Source organism: Anolis carolinensis, chromosome 2 (assembly GCF_035594765.1).
Source record: "Anolis carolinensis isolate JA03-04 chromosome 2, rAnoCar3.1.pri, whole genome shotgun sequence".
NCBI lineage: Eukaryota > Metazoa > Chordata > Lepidosauria > Squamata > Dactyloidae > Anolis > Anolis carolinensis.
The window spans coordinates 236,607,784-236,631,361 of record NC_085842.1 but is presented as its reverse complement, the minus strand read 5'-3'; the positions used below and the strand labels follow the sequence as shown (position 1 = coordinate 236,631,361).

At 39.0% G+C, this 23,578-nt stretch overlaps 1 protein-coding gene across 22 annotated transcripts in view; it reads right to left on the bottom strand.

Annotated features, from left to right (window-relative positions):
* The window catches only part of mpdz (multiple PDZ domain crumbs cell polarity complex component), a 134,522-nt gene that overhangs the window by 29,256 nt on the left and 81,688 nt on the right, over positions 1-23,578 (bottom strand). For 8 of the 22 annotated variants that reach the window (XM_008103128.3, XM_008103131.3, XM_062971926.1 and 5 more), the window contains 12 exons: positions 19,482-19,523; positions 15,830-15,931; positions 14,312-14,404; positions 11,285-11,462; positions 10,081-10,191; positions 9,299-9,382; positions 7,325-7,426; positions 5,436-5,507; positions 3,871-4,033; positions 3,106-3,302; positions 351-442; positions 6-93 (listed from right to left, as the gene is read on the bottom strand). In XM_008103128.3, coding sequence (XP_008101335.2) covers positions 6-93; positions 351-442; positions 3,106-3,302; positions 3,871-4,033; positions 5,436-5,507; positions 7,325-7,426; positions 9,299-9,382; positions 10,081-10,191; positions 11,285-11,462; positions 14,312-14,404; positions 15,830-15,931; positions 19,482-19,523 — 1,324 coding nt within the window. The remainder of the gene's footprint in view (positions 1-5; positions 94-350; positions 443-3,105; positions 3,303-3,870; positions 4,034-5,435; positions 5,508-7,324; positions 7,427-9,298; positions 9,383-10,080; positions 10,192-11,284; positions 11,463-14,311; positions 14,405-15,829; positions 15,932-19,481; positions 19,524-23,578) is intronic. The other 14 variants (XM_062971925.1, XM_062971927.1, XM_008103139.3 and 11 more) reach the window with 11 other exon arrangements.

Genomic DNA, 23,578 nt, shown 5'->3' with positions numbered 1-23,578 from the left:
TGTACCTCATCATGCTGAGTCCCAGAAGATGTAGTAGAGGTCTCTGTTGAATTCCCAGGACAAACAGCCATCTGATGGACAGCATCTTTGTTTCTACAATGTGAAGCATGTACAACTTAAAGCCACCTATTTATATTTATGGACAGTATCAAAATGCCATTTTTTAAAGAAAGGACATTTTGATACATAAATGTTCTTTTTTTTAAAAAAAAGGATTGCTTATAATAGTTGGTCTTGCAAATAAGTTCAAAATCCAGAGAACTTTCACCAATTTCACAGAATCCGGATTATACAGAAGTGCAGTTAAATATTTATAAATGGTAAAATAATAAATGTGAAAAATCACTTACCTGACAAATATTATTTTTACTTTAGAAGGTGCACATTTAATTATTGAAGATGCATTCTGGTGAGTCTTTCCATATAGAACTTGTCCATTTATCTAAATAAATCAGAATAACATGAAGAGATAAGAATGCCAACTTTATATTATGTTAATTCGATTCTTTCATAGACAAAAGGATACTTGGTTTTTAACTATTTATTAAAATCACCCTTCAACCATTAAATTGCAATGCAGTAATCTTGATTTCTCTATATAATCCTGCTTTGGTTTATAAACATTTCCCCTGTGTCACAACATTTCCACCAGCTGTTGGTTCGTTTTTGGCTCGCTTACTGAGTTGACAATGTCCTTTGCTAGGTTACAGCAGGCTGGCTGATTCCGGGAACATCATCATCAATTTCCACAACTAATTGATCATCTTGTGACTCACTGGTTATTGTATGAAAGAGAAAGGCATGGAAGAGCAGATTGCTAATAACAGATGAAAGTAAATAAAATACATTTATTTGCAATAATTTTATGGGCCAAATGACACAAAAATAAATTTGGTTCCGTAGTATTTCAATAATGTGTTTACATTTTCCACATTAATAGCATAGTTTCAGTATAATGAAAACAAAAATGCATTAAAGAAATCTGTTTATTATGTGTTTAAAATGATTTTAGATTGAACACTTTTGAGCGGTCAAGATTATTCACATAAATTTGTCAGAATGCAACACAAATCCTTTTTGTATTAATCCAGGACTTCAATAACAATTCAATTATTAGGAACTAGGGGAGATTTTACAAATGCAAGTAAAGATTGGAAATAACCACTGAGTCTTAGCATTTATTTATGAAAATAATAAAAAAGAGTTATTTTAAAAAATAAATCTTGTTTCCAGTTCTTATTGTCAATCATTGAATCATCCAACCTGTTTTGGGTCTGCTGCACATCATCTACAAGATGGAGGCCCCAATTATAAATAAATACACAAACCTGTTGTATTAGAACAAGGAAAGTACACATTTGGTGCATCTACACTATAGAATTAATGCAGTCTGACACCACTTTAACTGCCATGGCTCAATTCTTTGGAATCATAGGAGTTGTAATTTTACCATTTTTAGCAATCTCTGCCAAAGACTGCCAGTGCCTTTCCAGACTCCAAATTCCAGGATTCATAGTATTACTCATGGCAACTAAAGTGGTGTCAAACTGCATTAATTTTAAAGAGTAATGCACCCCTTGTCCTAGAGAAGAATCCCAGTATTGGAAGCCTCTGAGTTAATTGCTTCCTCCCTCTCTCAGTCTGCAAGTGTGTGCTAGTTGAGCCAGAACAGGGGAGAAGCTCACAGCATACCTTGGGGTAACAAATTGTCCGTGGATCCCCAGACTTTGCTCAACTTGGAATAGCTGATTGTCTGTAAGTTACTGGGCCCATGTGGAAACCAATTCTAATTGGTACCAGTTGTTGGAAGCAACTTATCTACTTTCCGGCTGGCAATCTTGTTACCTAGAGATAGCATTGTCTGTGGAAGTCCAGACTTTACTCACCTTGGCTGACTGATTGTAAGTTAATGGGTCTTCTCAGTTATAAAATACATACTGTATTAACCGCCTATAAAATATTATTTAACTAAGCTTTTGGTGTAGAAACTTTGCAAAATGTTATGTTCCCATGCATCTTAGAGATCATGTGCTACTATTGTTTTAACTTCTTGTTTTATTTAAGACATTGCTTAATTATTGTGATTTCAACTACTGTTCAACTTTTCAACGAATTCTACTTTCTGACAATGCTTTGCTCCCTAACCAGTCAAACAAATGGAAGCTTCTTGTATCCACAAAGTTCTCTGACACCTTTTATTGAATAGGTACTCCGGTGGCTCAGTGTGTTAAAGCGCTGAGCTGCTGAACTTGCAGACCGAAAGGTCCCAGGTTCAAATTCGGGGAGCGGAGTGAGCGCCTGCTGTTAGCTCCAGCTTCTGCCAACCTAGCAGTTCGAAAACATGCCAATGTGAGTAGATCAATAGGTACTGCTCCAGTGGGAAGGTAACAGCGTTCCATGCAGTCATGCCAGCCACATGACCTTGGAGGAATCTACGGAAAACGCCGGCACTTCGGCTTAGAAATGGAGATGAGCACCAACCCCCAGAGTCATGGGGGTTGACTGGACTTAACATCAAGAGAAACCTTTACCTTTTATTTACTCCTAAATAGCTTCCACCTTTTCTCCATTCAAAACAATTCAATGTATGATACACTCCATATACCCCTTTATCTCAGACCAACACAATGAAATTTGAAAATCTGCTGGCTACTTCTACATTATTAGTATCTGAATACTAGTAGAAGGGTATCCATTATCTGGAGATCAGGACAAGATGTTTCAGGAATTGGGGGTTCTGAACAGAGATGCCCAAAGATGTGTCATTAATCTACTAAGTCCTGTTATGTTCAGTGGCTGTATTGCAAGTACAGATTATAGCCTAAAGTGGGGTTTTGTTGTTGTGAAATAACTCTTTTGTCTAAATGTTACCAAAAGTACTTTCTTCTTTTACCACATTCACCCTCAGTACTATCATAGTTGAAAACCAATTCTAGACCCAAATGTAACATTCATAACAAAAAGCTATCATGATTACACAGAAGGGACATACTGATGAAAATAATATGCTGTTAATTAAAGACTGCATTTTACACCAATAATCAAATGTTTTTCTGTCCTCAGAGTCAGCAGGCTTCGTTCTAAGTATAATTACCAGACACTTACTTCCAGTAACTCATCTGCAATCTGCAGCCTGCCATCTTTTCCAGCTGCTCCATTTGGATCAATTCCCACAACAAAAACGCTCATCTTGGATCGGTCTTTGTTCCCAGCAAGGCTAAGTCCTAAGCCAGCCTTCCCTTTCTCCAATTCTATCATGTGCAGATCTCCAGATAGATTACCATACCGGTGACTGATCTTTTCTGATCATAAACAAGAGAAAAATTCTGATGGGTGACATGGACAGCGCTGACTTTTGGAAACTTTATCATTATTTTAAAACACATAATCTCAGACAGACTGAAACAATTAAAATACAGATCTATACTTCTTTTCCAATGAAATTGACTGTAGCTGGGAGGAAATGCCTCTTACCTATTTTAATTTAAGAGCCGAAACTATATCTTCCACTCTCCTTTTCATAATTACATAAACAACTTGAATATTTGTGTTGCGCACAATGCTTTCTTTACAATACAAAATTCTTTACAGTTCTGAAAATACGATTTCCTTCCAACAGCAAATTTTAGACTTGTAAGCGAAACAACAACCATGTAAAAAAAACCATGGGTATAATAGACTCACAATAGAATCCAAATTTACAAGGCAAAGGATGCAAACCAAAAAAAAGTGTTTATTTCCACAACATGAGCTTGATCAAGGACGACCTAGAAAGCAGACTCAAAATCGTTACCCTTATACAGATGCAGATGTACCACTTGGGCATTACAACCTTGTGCCCTAAAAGGCTACCTCAAAAGTAAAACTTACTCCAGCTGTATCCAAACTCGTCTTCCTTATCCCTGTCTTCCATGTGTTTGTTACAGGACTGCGGCACCACCTCCCCACTCATCCCTGAAGATACTGAAGGAGGAGGCAGAGGCAAATTACAAGATGAAGTCTTTTCTGGCTCTGAATCTGACTGACTGGATGCCTGTGGAGAACACGAAAAATAACAGTGGCTGAGGACATGCGGGCTGGTGCTGGGCAAACAAAATGTATGAAATGATGAAAAAGAAAGGGCTAGTGCATTGAATTCAAAATGCAGAGCAGGAAGAAAATAGAAAAGCAATCATAAATGGAAAAAGAGTGCGGGAAAAGAGTTCAAATGCATTTTAAGCAAGCAGGACAAATGTTATAAAACACATTCAGTGAAGATTTATGTGTGTGCAACCTATGATTCCCGGACACACCCGTAAAGTTTTCTTTCCAACCAACTTTTTGTATTTCACTGATTCTAAAAGAAAAGTGTTATAGATTATTTAACTGATTCATATTAAAAAGTATCTTTGATTATTATGGTGTGTGGAGAAAATACACAACTAAGTTGGAATTGACATCAGTTTAGAACCATAGTTCATATGAGCAGAACTCTACCTATGGACAATGAGGCATCCAGAGGTAAATTTCATCAGTTACTACTTCCTCATAAAAAGCTGCTCCGGAGGGACAGAAAGCATAAAGAAAAAGTATGTATAGGAGGAAGCGCAGAGTCACGTGAAAGGAGGATACAGAGAAAAAAACTTTTTTTACATCCATTGGGATCCTCTGTTCAATAAATAGTTTCTGTAAATGGAAGGAGACCTACGACTTGTGGAAGGGATACTGGTTCAAAGCCATTATTTTAATGTGTGCCTATTTCTATCATTTACTTTTTATTTCATGTACACATCTTCTAATTCTGGACAAATTAATATTAATCTTTACGAGCTAAAAGTTGTATGTCATACCTTGGGCTGTATTCAGATACAAATACAGTACAGCCCCATAATCTGCAGGACTGCTTTATTTATCAAGGTCAACTGAATTCCCCATCTCATCTGGTTATGACTCACCTTGCCAATAAAGGCAATGATCAAGTGGAAAAGACCTAAGCACCTAATCTTTATATGATACCACCATTCAGAGACATAGGTACCTGCTGCAAAAAGTTATTCCCATGTGAAAATATATAAATAGGAGAATTAGGAAATTTGAATAGGGTTATCTCAATACAGGCACATAAGACATACTCTGAAAATATCCTAAAGAAGATAGGCCTCATGTGTGTCAAGTACAAGTGCAAAAAAAAATCTGGATCCATGGTAGTAGTAATACCTTGTGGGTATCTGACAATTTGGATGATAGCATGTGATACATACACACACACACACACACACACAGAGGGAGAGGGAGAGAGTACACAGCATCACTTTGACAGCAGCGGGTACATTTGGAAAGAACAGATGGCCCTTCTGAAAAGATGAGAGAATCATATTGAGAGGTGGGGGCAAGAGAGCACACAAGGAATATGATACACACATTATCTAGGACAGTAACTACAAATTAAGACAAACCTTAAATGGTGTAGGTGCAAAGGGGTTACATGGGGAGCAACTGGAGGTAAATCTAATTGGATGCTGCACGTCCTATGATAATAGAAAACAGCAGATTGTTTATTGCGGTTTCCCTGATGCTGTGTTACTTCAGGATTGTGCAATGTTTTTTGAAAAAACCCTTCTACATAGGGAATGTTTTTAGGCAAATATTCATTTTAATGAATTTTGAATTTGGAATGCTACATTTCTTAGGGCATATCTACATGGACACTTAGCCTCAATGGGACAACGCACATCAGCTCCATGGTGGCTACATGACACACAGAGCAGATTTGGGTTAATGTGGGCCAAGGCCTTTAACTATGTTAAAAGTCGCAGGTTGCTCTGGAATTTCCGAGAATTTGGTGCAAACTGCAACTTTGGGCCCATGTAAACAGTTGGAGGCCTGGGGCTGGCATTAGGAAGTATCCCGGGGCCCATTTGAAGTTTAAAACTCCAGATTTTCCCCAGGATATTGTGTTCATGTAGAACCACCCTTAGAAGACCTAGGACAGTTGCTCGTTACTAATGCAATATGTACCTGCAAAGGGTTTAAAGCAGGCCTACTGCATGCCTGGCCTTCTTCTACCAGAATATATCCTGCACACACGATCAAAATTTGATGGCAAATCATAAACTCCCCTTTCAAATAAGCAGACAATACTAGTTTTAAAAGATATATTTGTTTTTGTTGCAAATTTGCCACTTTGGTGAGAAACTAGAAACACTTCCCCCTTTTAAAACAACATTTCCAGGGTCCTTTCCTCCTTCATTCTGCTGCAAAAATTCAGTGAAGATGTATATAGCAATAGGTTCAGTGGGGAAATTGGGCCTCAAGTCCACCAACTTTAGAGCAACAAAATTATTTCTTGGATGGGAAATTACAAACAATTCCACAATATGAGAGTAAACAATTATGCAGTTACTTTTATTTTCAGGTTTCAATTAAATAATTGTTATTTTGTTATGTGTTTAACAACCTAAAGAAATTATTTACCTATTGTTGCTGTGTGCTTTCACTTTGTGTCTGACTTACAGCGATTCTTAAGGCCACTTTCTGGAGGTGACAGTGTGACTGGGTGGATCTAGGCCCCAGTCAGTTAGATCTACAGCCAGTTTATGTCCTGAATATTGAAAACCTTGTAAGCATTAGACATCTGCAGCAAGGATTAAAAATGTGTTCATGCTGCTAACTTATGACAGAACCATATTGTGACTGAGAGGTGAGAGGTGAATGCAACCTAGTGACTTGTGACAGGAGGAGGTCTACAGTTACTTAATTCATTTACAGTTCAATCAGATTTTCTACTAAGAAGTCCAATTAATTTCAATTAGACTCCAAGTTCTACAGCCTCAAATAATGTTACTATTCCTGAATATACATCGCGTGATCCATCAATGCCTCACTACAGCTTCGCTGCTGCGACTATGTCATTACATATTTGTGGGAGACATTTTCTGGCAATTAGGGGGCAAATTGGTTGCAGATGTTAGGCTTATCCCAGATATGGAGAGTATTTGCTCCCAGCAAAACACTGTTTTACAAAAGTTTGTTGAAGCCCGGGCTGTGGTGCAGGCTGATAAGCAGTCATCTGCAGCCAGCTGCAACAAATCACTCTGACCAAGAGGTCATGAGTTCGGGGCCAGCTCGGAGCTGTGTTTGTCTCTGTCTTTGTTCTATGTTAAAAGGCATTGAATGTTTGCCTATATGTGTAATGTGATCCGCCCTGAGTCCCCTTCGGGGTGAGAAGGGCAGAATATACATACTGTAAATAAATAAATAAATGTAATATGTGAGGGGGGGATACATGGAGATAAACACATAAATGTTCACTGAGTCCATCACAGACACACAGGCATCATCCAACCTTGTTAGTGTTGAACTGGAGAGGATCAACAAAAGGGTTAGTGCTGCTGAAGGCAGGAGGCTTACTGAAAGGGTTGTACTGCAGGTAAGGCATAAGGAGATTCTACAAGAAAAACAGAAAGGGGCTTGCTATCCAAAAGGCAGGTTATCTCAGGGTACATTCACACATGCACAAGCATCAAATGATGATCTGTATGCATAAAGCAGTAGCCAAAGGACAAACACTACAGAGTAATTCTATATCACCCCACAACATCTCAAGCACAAAACATTTCAAGGGAAGCAGTCCACACATTCAAACTGAAAATCTGCAAGTGACAGGATTTCATTTAATACATGTGCATGATTGCAGGAATCAATCTTTATTCATGAAGCTCTCTTCCTTGAGAAGCATCTCTGTGATTTTCACCATCTGGAACATGTATGGAAGTTAACATAGATCTTTTTTAAATATTACTTCACTAGCAATGCTAGCCCATCTTTACAAAGTGGAGTGCATATACAACCGAATACTAGTGCTGATCCAACATAGGTAGGATGAGAATATAAAAAAGACCAAGTATACAGTAATACTATCCAGTTAGTTAAGTAAGAATAATGGATGATGAAAACTGCTAGTGTGGTTTGTCTCAATCCTTTCCATGTTTGGAGATGTGATAATGGTGTCATATTTTGTCTGCACTATTTCTTTTGATAATTGTGGCTAATGCCAAGTCAAAGTATGCAGCCACAGTTAAAAGTGGGTGACTTGAATGTGACTAGCACAGAGATGGGTGTAACCTCACAACATGGTCAACTCAAACACTGAAAAAGAAGGGGATTTCATGCAAGAGAGGAGAGGGAAAGGTTTTACAATTGCAAAAGAATGAAAGTACAAAACATTCAAGGGGCACTCTATTCCTTTGAACCAATTCTACTGCTGCTCACTTAACTACTAAACAAAATAACTTCTGTATGAATAGAACAACAACACACAGCTATGCATAATAATTGCAGTTATAACTGACAAGACCTACACATATATATCTAAATTGTATGTTCGAAACATTAATAAAATAGCAGTTAGTAAAATACTTGTCATTGTGATGTTCATTTTTTTTTTTACAAATATGCACAACAGAACATAAAATGTGAATCAAACATCAACAATAAGGAGGTGTTAAGACACAGATCTGATAGGAGAGGCATAATTGGATACTGGATAATTGTCAGTATCCAGGGGCCACACTAATAATTTTCCACCCATGTTTGCTGATGATTTTTTTTTTCTTCATGAAACAAAATTATGGGCAGTTCCCAGGTTATGAACAAGATAGATTCTCTAGGTTTGTTCTTAAGTTAAATTTGTAGATAGGTCGGAACAGGTGAATTTTTAAAGTGTAACTTCATGCAAAAATAGTTCTTTTTTAGCTCTGAATAGCATAGGGAAGGGTTAACACTCATGTGGTGTTTGTTTTGCTGTCTATGCTCCTGTTCAGTATATTTCACCTCACTTTCTATGCCTGTGATAATTGGATTTTGAAAAATGTGGCTTGTTGTACAAACAAAGATTGGTGATAAAGCTTCAGTTGAGACACCCTTTCCTCATGATGACTCTTTCAGGAGTGAATTTTCCTTCGGAGGGGTAGATTTTTCTCACTTCCTGTTATCTCACCCCTTCCTCCCCATTTTTAACTGTGAGTCGTTTGTAATTCGGATGTTTGTAACTCGGGGACTTTGTGTACAAGGTAACTCACAATGTAAAATATGGTGAATTCTCTGAAAGATTGAACAGTGGAAACCCCCTTAAAATATCCTACTCTTAACAGTAGCAATTTTGAAAGAAAGCAATTTTGAAAGAAAGAGTCTGGTTTTGTAGCATAAACATTCACCAAGCAAATAGAATTTGACCATGCCACAGCAAATGCGCAAGCCTCAATCAGTGCCCTGCATACAAATCACCAACATTCACCAAAGCTACTCCATGCAACTTTACCTGTGATGATTGGTGGTAAAATGGATTATTAGGTTTCTGCCCACTGGGAGCAGAAGACGATAAAGAGCTATAGAGAGATTCTGGCTGGGAAACAAAAGTTGTGAAACAGCTAGTAAATCAAACATGCAGCTTGTAGCAAATCTATAAGGAGGAAGAAAACTGGTTTCAGGTGATGCAAGCTACTATATTAAAACTACTTTGCAAGTGGCTAAAAGTGTAAAGCAAAACATGTATCTCTGTGTGATTGTATTTCCTCTTCACATGAAGTTTCAATATCTCCTGTTTTGAGTTTCATAGTAAAATAAAAATATAGGAAAAAACTGCTACTAATTAAATATTATACTTTTGTAGGAAGAATTTGCAATTACGTTGCCTAATATTAATTGTGCAGCCCATGAGCAAACCAAGGTTCCTTCCAGCTGTTAGGCAGTGAATCACAGAACCTTGGTGCTACTGCCTGAGCAATCACATAGCACAACACTACTACTATTTCTCCAGAAAGATTAAAATTTGTTCAATAAAAATTGTTTGTAAATAAACTGATTATGTTGCCAATTCCCATCACTTGATTTGAAAAAGAAATCTGCACTGACCTACAGTGCAGTTGGGATATTTCACATCAAGGGACAAATGAGAACCCTAATTCTGGTCCTAGTTTGTGGATATGAGACTTGCATGGTGAAGACTCTTTTCCTCTCCAAAGTAACACCACTTTGGAAATTTGCTCAATACCTCTGCATTATTTGGCTCTGTACATCTTTTTTCACAGTTTATATGCTTACCCTTGGTCTGTTTATAATGCTTTGTACCATAAAGACTACAGGATTGCCTGCCCTCCGTATGGCTTCCACAGCTTGTTCGTGGCTCGCATCTCTGAGGTTAATCCCGTCCACCTGCAATCGCAAGGCCTAAGCTTTACACAATGGAATATGGAGCTAAAAATAATTGTACAGCAGCTTCTAGAAATTTTACTTGAATATTATCTAACAAGACATAAAATAATCAGTGATCATGACTTTTCTGATTTCAGTCTTCCTATGAAGCCTATGCTATTTAAAGGAAATACATACAGCCTTACCAATGAAGGCTAATATCTAGTATTTCCTGAAAGGAGGTCTTTAACTGTACAGTTATGTAGGACTAAAAATTCTAAATATGTTCTGCACCTTAGGAAAATGAGGTTAAAATGTCAGTGTTAGAAAGTTATTCATGATTTGATCACTACAAAAGCCAGAAGCCAAGATAAAGCACATCCGCTGTTAGTAGGAGTTAGGATATTAGAGAGATTTATTTGGAAGAAATGACCTCACTCTCTTTAGTTTGTTTGTTTTTTTAAAAAACAACAACAACAACAACAACTAAGTAATACCTGTGTCTATAAACTTCCAGAAGGGTAAACAATGGAACTTAACTGATCAAAATTAACTACTGCAAAATTTATTTAAGAATTCTGTATATACTCATGCATTAGTTAAAAAATTGACACCCCATCCCAAAATCTCGATTGACATAGCTACAGATCCATGTAAGTACTGTATTTTCATTCTTATAAAAAAAGAGAATGATCTCAGAGTAGAATAGTGAGGGGCAAGAGCTTAGTCAGTCCTGGAAGAACCTAAAAGAATTGGCCCCTTCTCTCTACCATAGTGCTATTTCTTGTCTTTACTAATGCCTTGGTAGGAAAATGGCAGCAGCAAGGAGCAACTCACCCCTCAAGTGCCACTAATATATTCCCCCCTCTGCAGAATTAACCTCACCTTATCTCTGGGCCCCAAAAGTGCCATAGGCTTATACATGAGGTCAACTTATACATGCATATATACAATACTCATAAAACCTTTATTAGCTATGCAATGAACTGTTTCCTCTGCATGAATTTTGCTTCTGGAAATCAAGCTCCATACAACAAAATAATGAATTCTGTGTGCATGTGGAAGGAGAATACAAATTTTAAACATGCATTTTAAATTAACAGCAACAGAATACCTCCACTATTCTATCTCCTGTTTTTAAGGTTCCATTTTTGCCAGCAGGGCTGTCTTCAAGAATGTGCTTAATAAAGATTCCTCTCATGACTTCTCCGCTGCTCAGGCGACTTCCCATTCCTCGTCCACCAACAATGCTGATTCCCAGGGATTTGCTGGGCTCCCTCCAGAGCTCAACACTATAAACAGGAACAGAAACAGGCTACATTTCTAATACCAATTTGCAAATATCACCCACACTGTCTGAATTTCAATGTGATGAACATTTGCAGGAGTTTTACATTTAAGGTAAGTGCATTCGGTACTGCAAAATTAGCTATTCATATAGTAATATACAAAGGCTATCTTAGCAAACTATTATAGCAGTAATTTATTATTTCCTTTAATTAATACTCCATCATTTCCTCAAAAAACTCTTGGTGTGTGCCTTGCACTTTGAGGGCTTTGGACAGTTTATACCAGTGGTTCCCAAACTTATTTGGTCTACCGCCCCCTTTCCAGAAAAAATATTACTCAGTGCCCCCTGGAAAAGGAGCATGGATAAGAGGGGTGGGTGTGGCTCCTGCTCAAGAGGGTGGGGCTGAGCCTCTCCCCTAGTCCAAAATGCAGGGCTGGGAGCGGGAGGTGGGCAGGGCCACAAATGGGTGGTCAGGACTGGGATGGGCGGAGTTACAAGCTCTGAGGCAGGGCTGAGCTTCTATCCCTGTCCTGCGGCGCCTGCCAGGACACAGGGGGCGAGGCTAGAGGAGGAGGCGGGGCCTCTTTCCAAGTGCCTGATGGGGCTGAACCTCTATACCCCGCCCCCGTGTTCTAACAAGTGCCTCAGGGGAGGTACACAGAGGCTCAGCCCTGTCTTGCGCTCTTGGGAAGAGGCCCCGCCCCCGCCCTGGTCCCCCTTTAGTCCTAAAAGGCCTCTTAGGAGAGGTATAGAGCCTCAGCCCTGTCTCGGGCCCTTGGAAGGAGGCCCCGCCACCTTCCCTAGCTCCGCCCTCTGTGTTCCAACAAGAGCCTCAGGAGAGGTATAGATTCTCAGCCCTGTCTCGGGCTCTTGGGAAGAAGCCACGCCCCTCCCCTGGCCCCGCCCCGTGTCCTAATAGGTGCCATCACTGCCCCCCTTGATCGCTGCAGTGCCCAGCAGGGGGCGATAGCACCCACTTTGGGAATCACTGGTTTATACCATCAGCAAAGCTAAATGATAAGGCTTTCGTTAAACTTTGTAATTTATTATAAGGCCTTTCTGCTATAAAAGAAGTGATGTACTTCATGAATACTATGTTTTCTAGCAGAATCAATTAGATTTTTAAATAGTGGTAGATCTTCCAAGACAGGAGTAGATTCCAGGTTGCCAATGAGATCTCCTACCCATTGTTTGAATGAAGGAACAGCAATATTATGTTATCCTGTATGTGATCATCACATTTTTGAATTAGCAATAACTTGATCTTGTAATGCATTATTCATCTCCCTTTTTGTAATCCTATGATAATCTGAATAAGAAACATTTTATTATAAATGTTTTTTCTGCTAGATTTATCTGTTCTAGATATCACAACATTCAACACTGAAGAGCTGTTTTTTTAAAAGGAAATCACACTAGCAATAAATGAACTGCTACTATAGTTTCTGCAAAAAGAAGCCTTTTGAAAGCACACTGCAAAGGTGCCACTAATATACAAATTGCAGCTATTTCAGAAGAGTTTTCTACAGTTATCTTCAAAAACCTAGTATGTAAATGAATATGTAAAAGGAAAAGCATTATGTAATATGCCAATATGCTCCACTGTTGGGAGGTTAGACATTTATTCTGTTTAATCTTTCGGGCTTAAAGATCTGTTTTCTTTCAACCCAAAGCACCTGGGCCTACGAGTGCAGGCTTTGGGCCTACATACCCGGGCCTCGCTGGGCCTGCAGCCAAGTGCCGACTAAGGAGCGCTCCTTACTTTGCAATCAGCTGCAAGCCCAGCAAGGCCCGGGTGCATAGGCCCAAAGCCTATGCACCCGGCCAATTGCCTGCAGCCAATTGCCGAGTAAGGAGCGCTCCTTATTTGACAATCGGCTGCAGGACCTGCAAGTCCCGGGTGTGTAGGCCCAAAGCCTGCACCCATAGGCCTGGGAGCTTTGGGCCTATGGGTACAGGCTTTGGGCCTACCCACCTGGGCCTTGCAGAGCCTGCAATCGATTGATCTGAAAAGCAGGCTTGGAGCCGATACCGGCTCCCCCCGTCTTTCATTTCGAGTTGGTTTTTGTTCCGGGGGGGGGGGGGGGGGCTTTCCGTTTCATGCCATCCGAATGGATGGTACGAAACAGAAACACAAATTAAACAAAAGGAACAAATATCGCACACATCTCTATCTAGGAGTCAATTTTTCTCCCTATTACATTATGTGGCAATGCTGAACAAGCTAGAGATCTACAGAGATTAATCAAAAATGAATTGAGAAGCCTAATAAAGATATAAGCTGGATTCCTGATCACTCTCAACTAGAATAAGACCAATTCCAACACTTGTTAAAAGACTAGTCAACACATAGGAAATTTCCACTATTCTATGGCCATACTCAATTTAGGACTAGCAACAGGAGGAACACATCTGTCAATTGAAACAAGTATGGGGGTGGATAATTTTTTATTATGCACTGTACAGCCTCTTATGTACCGCCAGACCACAGAAAGGAGTCTATATACAATCGCTCTTGCAAACCAATGCCGGGCATCTTCTATCCATGGAATGGCAAACACTGGATATAAATACTAATGTAAAGAGGAAGACATGGAAGGAGGGAGCATAGTGGAAATAAGTCATCTAGTATGAGACTCATGACACAATTAAATGCATAAAAAGATATCATTTAAAACTGTTTCCTTCCATGTATATTAGTGTTCATTAAATAAACATCTATTTTTTCTTAATTTCCAGAAATGAGTGGGGCTCATGGTATTAAAACCAGATATACTAGAGATATATTCCTAATTTGCTCACAAATCAAAGAGCTGGGTGACTTATTACAGTAGCAAAATCACAGGTTACCGTCTTGGTTGGTTCCAGTTATTATAGCTAGCATTCTGAAGTTCACTTTCCTCTCCTTCCCCTTCTTCACGTTCTGGTAGTTCTGGGATTTCTCTGAAAATAAACAAAATCACACGACACATGTTTTTGAAGCCTACAAACAAGAATCACTTCTAGTTATTCTTCATGTAGTGAAATCATACCTTTGTTTAAAACTAAAAGTCCACTATTAAGCAATTTTGTCACAGTATAGTAACTTGGAAGTTAAAAGGGGATTCTTAAATGCTTGGGCTCTGTGTAAATGTGGGTGTTGAATAAAATACAATGTAAATATGTGGTTTTAAAAAGACAATAACAACCACAAGGGTCCAAGGACAACCAAAAGTTTAACATGAGATAAAAGAAAAATAAGTAAATAGCACAGCTATTGAATCATACAAAAAATTGAAATACGGCCAGAAAGAAATGGTAAAATGATGTTAATTGGCTTCTCAGTGAAATGGCATGAAATTGCATATCATCTTATGCAACTGATAAAATGACAAGCAATTGTCTCACATTGCTGTTATCTGGTGAGTCCCCCGAAATCTTGTGTGTTAGGCTACAGGTGAGAATATACACAAATTGCTGTACACAGGTAGAACCTGTACATGCAATTGGGAAGCATGATCACATTAAGGATTCCCATTAAGTGTTGGGTCTACTGCTATTCTAAGCCAAAGCACAAACAAGTTAGAAGATGCACTAAATCAAGGATTATACACAGCATGATCTTACTGTCAATGTGTGGTCACTGAACAAAAAGGGTTTCCAGGTTGTATATTATTAGCAAAATAATTAATCATAAAGAGGAACATATATAGTAGAGATATTCCAAGTAAAAAATTAATCTATAGTCCTTTAATTTTAAGATATTTTCATGCCCCTTTGACAATTATATCACCTTGCTTTCACTGTAACAATATGGGTGATAAGAATATAAAAATTACATTTTGAGTAAGAAGATAAGATTTTATCTCTTCTGTGTCTGATGGACTTCTAATTTGAATTCAGGAGGTAATTTGATTGCTAACAAGAATTCTCTGCTTTCTATTCTGCCATTATTACACTCTTAGAAGGATGCTAAAAGCAGTGAGCATTTCATGCGACACAAGAGACAAAAGCTGGTATCACAATGGACAAGCTCATGAGACTTAAGCCTTAGAATCCTATCAAATTCAATCAAAGAACTATATTTAGCGGTATAAGGAAAACACAAACTATAAATAATCCTAGAAAATAGTATCAGGAGAACTATTTGTGGAATTTGTTCATCAGCTAACCTGGGCTCTTCTTTGTCTTTAATTTTATAAATTCTATAAACTCATCTAGAGAATGTAATAGAAACAGAAAAACAAGAACATTTATGGCATTTTTAAAAAAACTGTTTGCTTCAGCAAGTGTACAAATAAAACATTCTAGCTACAACATACATTTGGTCAGACAGAGCTAAAGGAAAGAGGATTCAGTGGGTTATAATAACATACTATAATACATTACCTCACAGCATGGGAAGGGAAAACATCTAATGACATCACTCCTGATTGCTGGCTTAAACTAGCCTGATACTCTTCTAATTGCTCTGCTGGCACATAGCTAATACTGCAATAAAAAAACATAAACATGAATTCAGGATACTGTAGATGTTTTGACAATTGGTTGATAATGACCAGTTAAGATTTTAAGACTGTGATCCACAACTTAGTTCAGCCAAAGTGCTTGGCTCCTAAGTCATCAAGCATCCCTTGGAATACAACAACTTTAAAGAATCAAAAGCCAAGCCTCAACAAAGAATTGATACAGGGCAGATTACATACAGTGAAAATAGCTACTGGTGAGTAATAAATCTTATTGTATGTTATGCTTTACTGCAGTGGTTCTCAACTCTTAGTCCTCCAGGTGTTTTGGACCTCAACTCCCAGAAATCCCAGCCATCTTTACCAGCTATTAAGAATTGTGGAAGCTAAAGTCCAAGTGGTGTTGGAGGAAAATTCTGAGAGTGTCTTGGACCACAAGATCAAACTAGTTCATCCTCCAGGAAATAATGGCCAACTGCGCACTGGAGGGAAGGATATTAAAGGCAAAGATGAAGTATTTTGGCCACATAATGAGAAGACAGGAAAGCTTGGAGAAGATAATGATGGTGGGGAAAATGGAAAGAAAAAAGAACAGGGGCCGACCAAGGGCAAGATAGATGGATGTTATCTTTGAAGTGGCTGGCTTGACCTTGAAGGAGCTGGGGCTGGAACCGGCAGACAGGGAGCACTGGCGTGGGCTGGTCCATGAGATCACCAAGAATTGGAAGCGACTGAATGAATAAACTACAACAACTAAGTCCAAAACACCTGAAGGACCAATGGTTGAGAACCACTGCTTTGTTTTATTGATATACCACACATGCTATACTTATTATTCAGAGGTGTGATATATAAAACTGGAAAGAAAACTGTGAAAATCCAGTTTCATTGTAAACTATCGTTTTCCCTACATTGCAGCAAAGGATGTCTTTGTGCTCGTATAAATGCTTCCTCTTGTGCAAACCAAGGCACTCGTGTTTTGGACACTTTTATTTATCCCTTTTATTTTACCTTTCAAGGAGATTTAGCATAACAATGCTTTTTGTTTAGATGATCAATTAAAGCTTCCCTGCCTACTTAGGTTGCCTAGATTTTTCCACTGTTTTAATGGGTTGTATTTTTTTCAAAAAACCTTTTCTTCTTTACACATCACCTTGAATGTTTCAATAAGAGAACAAATAAGTATGAAAAATGAATCATTTAAAACTGGTGAAGTTTCATTACTACACTTCATCATTCCAATTCATCAGTATCCAAGTAAATTAGATGAAATTATCAACACCATTTGCAGACAACAGTTCCAACTAAAATGCCCTCTTGTTGTTCCAAAGGTTATCCCTTGAAACTGCTCATTTTAAAAAGACAAAAATAATCAAATGTACAAAGTAGGGCAAGGGGAAAAATGATATGTATGGACAGAAAATATCTTTGGAAAACATCAAATTCACTGAAATTTGAACTAGATGAAAAGGAGAAAAGTTTAGGAAACTAGGATTCAAACACTGCCATTCCCTATACTCAGGGCGAATGTGTCAGAATGATAACTATGTGAAAACTCTAGTACTGATTTTAATTAAACATTGTAGACTGGTAGCCAATAATTAGGAGCCAATATTATCAGAAACAATTTCCCCTTAGAGTCTGGGACAGTTTTCACAATTTCCAAATCATTGGCTCAAACAGAAAATAGCAGCAGAACTGGACAGCTGTGCTAAATTGCACAGCAGTTGCTGTTTGGTGAAAGAAAATTTGGAAGAAAGACCCAATAAAATGAAAAATGGCTCACAAGCCCTTGTATTTTAGACGTTACAGCTGCCATGACAACTGTCAAGCTAAAGCAGAAATAGACTGAACTAACTACACATCACATCGGCTTCACCTTCCAAAAAAATTTAGCAAAGTAAAGATATTCTGCATCAGAAGAAAGTGATAAACACGTGACGCAGCATGCAATACAAATGGAAACAGGATGCATGCATGATTCATTAGCCACACAAACCTTCTGTGGATACTACAACAGAAAGCATAAGAAATAAAATAATTTTCTGATTACATATAGGCAAGTTACAGTATAGAGTCAGCAGGTTTGATAACTATATAGATTCATATTGGTTACACAGGGGAGAAAATAAAAGATTAGTGTCACAGAAAAAGGCGGTGAGATTAATCCAGATATCAGTACACCCATGACTGTATCAGTACCTAGTGCCTCAAGAAGATCGATAGTATTACTCAGTGAATTCAAGAAAATGCAGTAAAATAGTATTAACTGAGCCAACAGTTGAAAAAAAGATGACTGGGCATCTTCTGGAAGCTTACTGAGTTTATATTCATTTATCTACTCATTCAAAATGTGCCTTCAATTCAGTAAACACTGTCACCTATTCAGCCTGAGAGCAACCAGAGCTGAAATTCTTTGGGTGGGTAAGAGGAAGGGCTGCTATGGGATGGGGATGGAAGCGAAGGAACAGAAGTCTTGTCATGCTTGGACTTTAGCTCTAATGAAGTTAGTAGTCAGTCCTTTACATTTGCAGGCTTGACTTTGTAGATTTGATTATTCATGGATTTGATTAAAAAGTTTTCTTCAGAAATCTTTAGGTTCTCCAGTATGACTTGATGGTCAGCTTCTGCCAGATATTACCCTTAGAGTCACACTGGAGAATCTAGAGTTTTCTGGATAGATAATCTCAGAATATCTAAACTCTCCAGTGTGATAGTATTTTTTATTTGCATTTTTTCCACTTTCACACAGGTCCTATGCCCTTAACCCCAGTGAATGTGGAGGGCTGGCTGCATAGCTAGGCTGTTGCTGTGTCTCTCTAAGTCATTTCGACTTACAGTGACCCTAAGGTGACCCTGTCTAAGGGATTTTCTTGGCAAGATTTGTGCAGGGTGTGTGTGTTGCTTTGCCTTCCTCTGAGGTTGAGTGAGGCTGATTTGTCCAAGGTCACCCATTGGGTTTTCATGCTGAGCAGGGATTTGAACCTTGGTGTCCAGAGTCATAGTCCAACACTGACATCACTACAGCATGCTGGCCCTCAGTATATTTTCACCGCAACTTTTCCCCTTTCATTGGATTAAAGGGGGGAAAAGATGCAGTTCTTTGTCAGCCTTTCATCTAGAAATTGAAACCTTCACTTGCTTAGCTTCTGCACCGTAGAGAAGTGATCCTCTAGGGATATCTGGCACAGATTTATACCTGTCTGTTGGTAGGTAGACGTTCACTAAAAAGGACTTCTTGGAAATCATAAAACTGAGCTCTGACCTTTAAAGATGAATAATTTCTTCATACAATGTTAAATGACAATGGCATTCAAGAAGACAACAAAAAAGATATCTTGATTAAATGTTGCCAAAACAATGCCTATCTATTGTAATGCTCAATATAATTGGATAATTAAACTGCTAATCAATTCCAGTAAGGGATCATAATTGGATGAAAGCATCTGTGTCTATAGTGCCGTACCTATATCTGGATATATCCCAACTACTTTGGATGTTATGAAAGCATAAATGATTTAACAGACAAGTTGGAACATAGAGTTTTAATGAGCTTTTGAATCACCAATACTCACACATAAAAGGGGGCCTGATCATCAGCAGGTGCTGGAGAAGATCTAGAATGTGAAGCATACGACGCAGCATCTTTTTACAATAGTGTTAACAAATGTCAGTGACTTGTGCTGAATGCAAGATGGATACACACGTAGTTAAAAGTGTGCACTCCTATTTTCCTCCCTTTCACCCCCTCCCCACCTCCCTTCTCTCCACACCTCCCATTTGAAAGCATCTGCTCTTTATTGGAGTGTATAGCGGTGATTATTAACAAGCATGAAAAATGGAACGGCAATCAATCTTTTATTCCTTGATCAGAGATTCATCTCCACATGTTTGGTTAAGGCAGGTGAATTCTGAATCAGCTCAGTAATTATCTGGCAGATGTTACAGGCAGCTGTTACAACTGCTGCTAAAAGCAAAGCCCTACATATTATTACAGATATGTAAGGTGAGTAGTGAAGCCACACATTCTGGTAAAGCCACACATCTGTTTTTCTGCTTTAAAATAAGTATATAGTTGTATGAGCGGTAGAAAGACAATTAGATCAATCAACAGACAGCCACGTGTGTGTATGCACACACATGGAGTTAATCATTTTACTCTGATCTCAAATGCACAAACTAATGAACATGAGGTGTATTAGGAAGAAAACCGATTCAATGGCACCTTTATAGTAGCCACTAAAAATCTTTTGTCTGCCTATATAAGATACATTTGGTCCATTAACTTAAGATAAAATAATATATGTAACATCAATTGCAACAAAACTACTATTTTAATAGCAGATATGCTAAGGAGAAAAACACTTTCAAAAGTAAGGTGATAACAAGCTATATTTTGGAATCTTCTATTTTATGTATCTCTTTTAAACAACAGACTACGTAGCCCTAATCCTTCAGAACAGAGTGAAACAAAACTAATGGAACTGACAGTTTTACTGATATTTGTCAAATATGTACTGAGAGCTCCTGTAAAAACCACACATTTCCATTGTTGAAATAATCGTCAAAGAAAGGAAAAGAAATGCCAGCACTATTCCTGTCCAAACAAAAGGCGTCAGTCCTATGGGATGCACAATCCTTTCCCCCATTGGAATAGCAAAATGAAGAGGCAATTGTTGTGCCACCCATGCAAGCTAGGCAATATCACAATAAAGCAAGTCATCTCTATCAGCCTGCTCAGATGGCTATAATCTACTGAGAAGACCCCAGGTCTGCCAGGAGCAGGCGAACAGTGTCTGTCCAAAAGGGCCGGTAACAGTGTATACAGATCAGAAAGTGGAGCAGGTAACAGAGGAACAACAGTGAAGCATATTTGTAGGAGTGCTGCCTGGTTAGTATGTATGGTCATGCAAAACATCTACTAGTTCAACAGTTTCATCACAAGTTTGGCACATTGGAGAGCTTGAAATTCCATTCTGGCCAAAGACAACGAGTTATCATCAAGTTAATTCCTGTCACTGTGCATGAGGCGGCTAGAAATCAGTTGCTGTTTTAGACATTCTATCCTAGGCCCCTTCTACACTGCCATATAATCCAGATTTTTAAAGCCAATAGTCCACATTATCTGTAGCTAAGGTGCTGCTGAATTTATAATATGCCTCTGCCTCTCCCTCTAGTGCTCCTCTAGTGTTTTTCTATTAGACTTCCCCCTCTCGGTCCCATTTTGTTTCCCTGTCAGGAGTAGCTTGAGAAACTGCAAGTCGCTTCTAGTGTGAGAGAATTTGCCGTCTGCAAGGACGTTGCCCAAGGGACGCCCGGATGTTTTTGTGGTTTTACCATCCATGTGGGAGGCTTCTCTCATGTCCCCGCATGGAGCTGGAGCTGATAAATGGAGCTCATCCGCACTCTCCCCGGGTTCGGTTCGAACCTGGCAGCCTTCAGGTCAGCAACCCAACCTTCAAATCACAAGGCTTTAACCCACTACGCCATCGGGGTAGCTCCCCCCCTCAGTCCCATGCCTGCTGTGTTAACCATGTCTTTAAACAGTGATGTTTTTTTTAAAAAAAAAAACCTATTTTCTAATCTTTTTATGACTGCCTCTTTAGGGAACTGCATTTCCCCTTCCCAGGGCTTTTGTGACCCACTCTGGGCTGGTCACAGACCACAATAAAGTCATCTTCTTGTTGTTGTAGTCCACGTTATCAACTTTGAACTGAATTATATGAGTCTACATTGCCATTTAATTCAGTTCAAAACAGATAATCTGAAATTTATATGGTAGTGTACATGGGGTCCTATTGGATTCCTGGCTCCTCCTCAATACATTCCCAAATCAAGAACGTGGAAAAGGACAAAAGGAAGATCTCCAGACAAAGCAAAGTGGTTTTGCCACCCAAGATGTGGGTAAACAGCCCCTTTTCCTTGGCTAGGTTGGACTTTAATGGTAAGTTGTCAATGTGTCATTCTCAGCCAACAGAGAAGCCATCTATGAAAGGAAATTACATTATCTTAAATAGAACATACGAGAGAAGGTGATAAAAATTAATTAATTTGACAGGACTACCAAACGATGCACTAGTTCAGTTGGATTTGTCTAGCCCAGAACTTTACTTAAAGTATGGGGTCAGGACCCCAAACTGGGGTTGCCTTCCTTTCTCTCCTGTGTGCAAGTTTCTCTCTGCTTCCTTTCTCTATTACAGGTGTGCCTCTCTCTGCTTTCCCTTCTCTCACACACAAACACCTGTTCCCTCCTCCCCTCTCTCTTGTGTACACATGGGTCTCTCTCCCCTTCCCCCTCCCACTGTCCTTTACATACATGGAGTCATGTAAACATTTTTCAGGTAAAAAAGGGTTGCGAGTAGAAAAAGTTTAGCCTATAGTATTTTGTGAAAGTGCAAGGCATGGCCTAAGTCAGTGGTTCTTAACCTGGGGTCCCCAGTTGTTTTTGGCTTACAATTCTCAGAAATACCAGCCAGTTTACCAGCTGTTAGGATTTCTGGGAGTTGAAGACCAAAAACATCTGAGGACCTCAGGTTGAGAACCACTGGCCTAAGCTGTTGTACTACAAATTTCCTTACATCTTCCATGGAATGCAGGTAAAAGCATTTGCACATCTCTCATTACTAGGGGCTGGGTAAGTCACTTTGGCAAACCAGAAACGGCCTATGGGCCATGCTCGAATGACTCCTGCTCTAGTGCCTTTATACAGCATTGGTCTACCACCAAGAAACACTTGTAATAATTATAAGGTCATCCAGGGGTACTCATCAACTTCAATGAATACCAAGTATATATGAGAGATTCCTACTATGAGACTGTCCTGAATCACTCAGCAATGTAGAAAAAAGTGATATTCCTCAATATGTAGAGTTGTTTTAGAAGGCTGTTACTCTTGGGACTCAAAATGATCAGGAATCAATACTTGAAGTATAAGGGTGTTAAGAAGTACAGCACAGATAATGTCTGCTATTACCTCCTCAAAAGTCTGTAGCTGGTGTATCATACTATTTATTGTATTGTATGATGAGTTATAGCAATGAGCTTGCCTACTCTAACCAAGGGAAAGAAGACCTTCACTTCACTAAGTCCAAGATAGATAGTGTTGGAAACTAGAAGCCACTTGTCAAGACCCAGGCTGCAGAGCACCAATAACCATACACAGAGGCCAGAATCTATCTAATATCTTTATTGAAGGAATATATAAAGTTAATAAAAACAAGTGTAGAAAATAGTCCAGAATTAGACCTTTCAGGAAAGGTCAGAATTAGTCCAAAAAAGCAATGTCCAATGAGAAATATTACGGTTCAAAGTTGTAATCCAATAACCGAAACACTCACTTTGCCAAGCAAAGTGAGGGGAGATGACAAGGTCCTTTAGTCCATGAAACTTGAGCGAGGCTAGGAAATAACTCGATACTTGAAACAAGGCTTGAACGTGGAACAAGGTAACTAAGAACAAGAACAAGGTCCGTGGAATAACTTGATAAAATCCGTGGAACAAGGCAAGGATTGATCCTGGGAAACAAGGCAAGGTCCGTGGATAAACAAGGCTGGGTAGCAAGGCGAAGGCTGGATAGCAAGGCGAGGCTTGAGCAGGAGCGAGGCTTGAATCGGAGCGCGCTGTCCAGACACAACTCGCTCCGTAGGCTGACGAATTGACTCCGCGAAGTTAC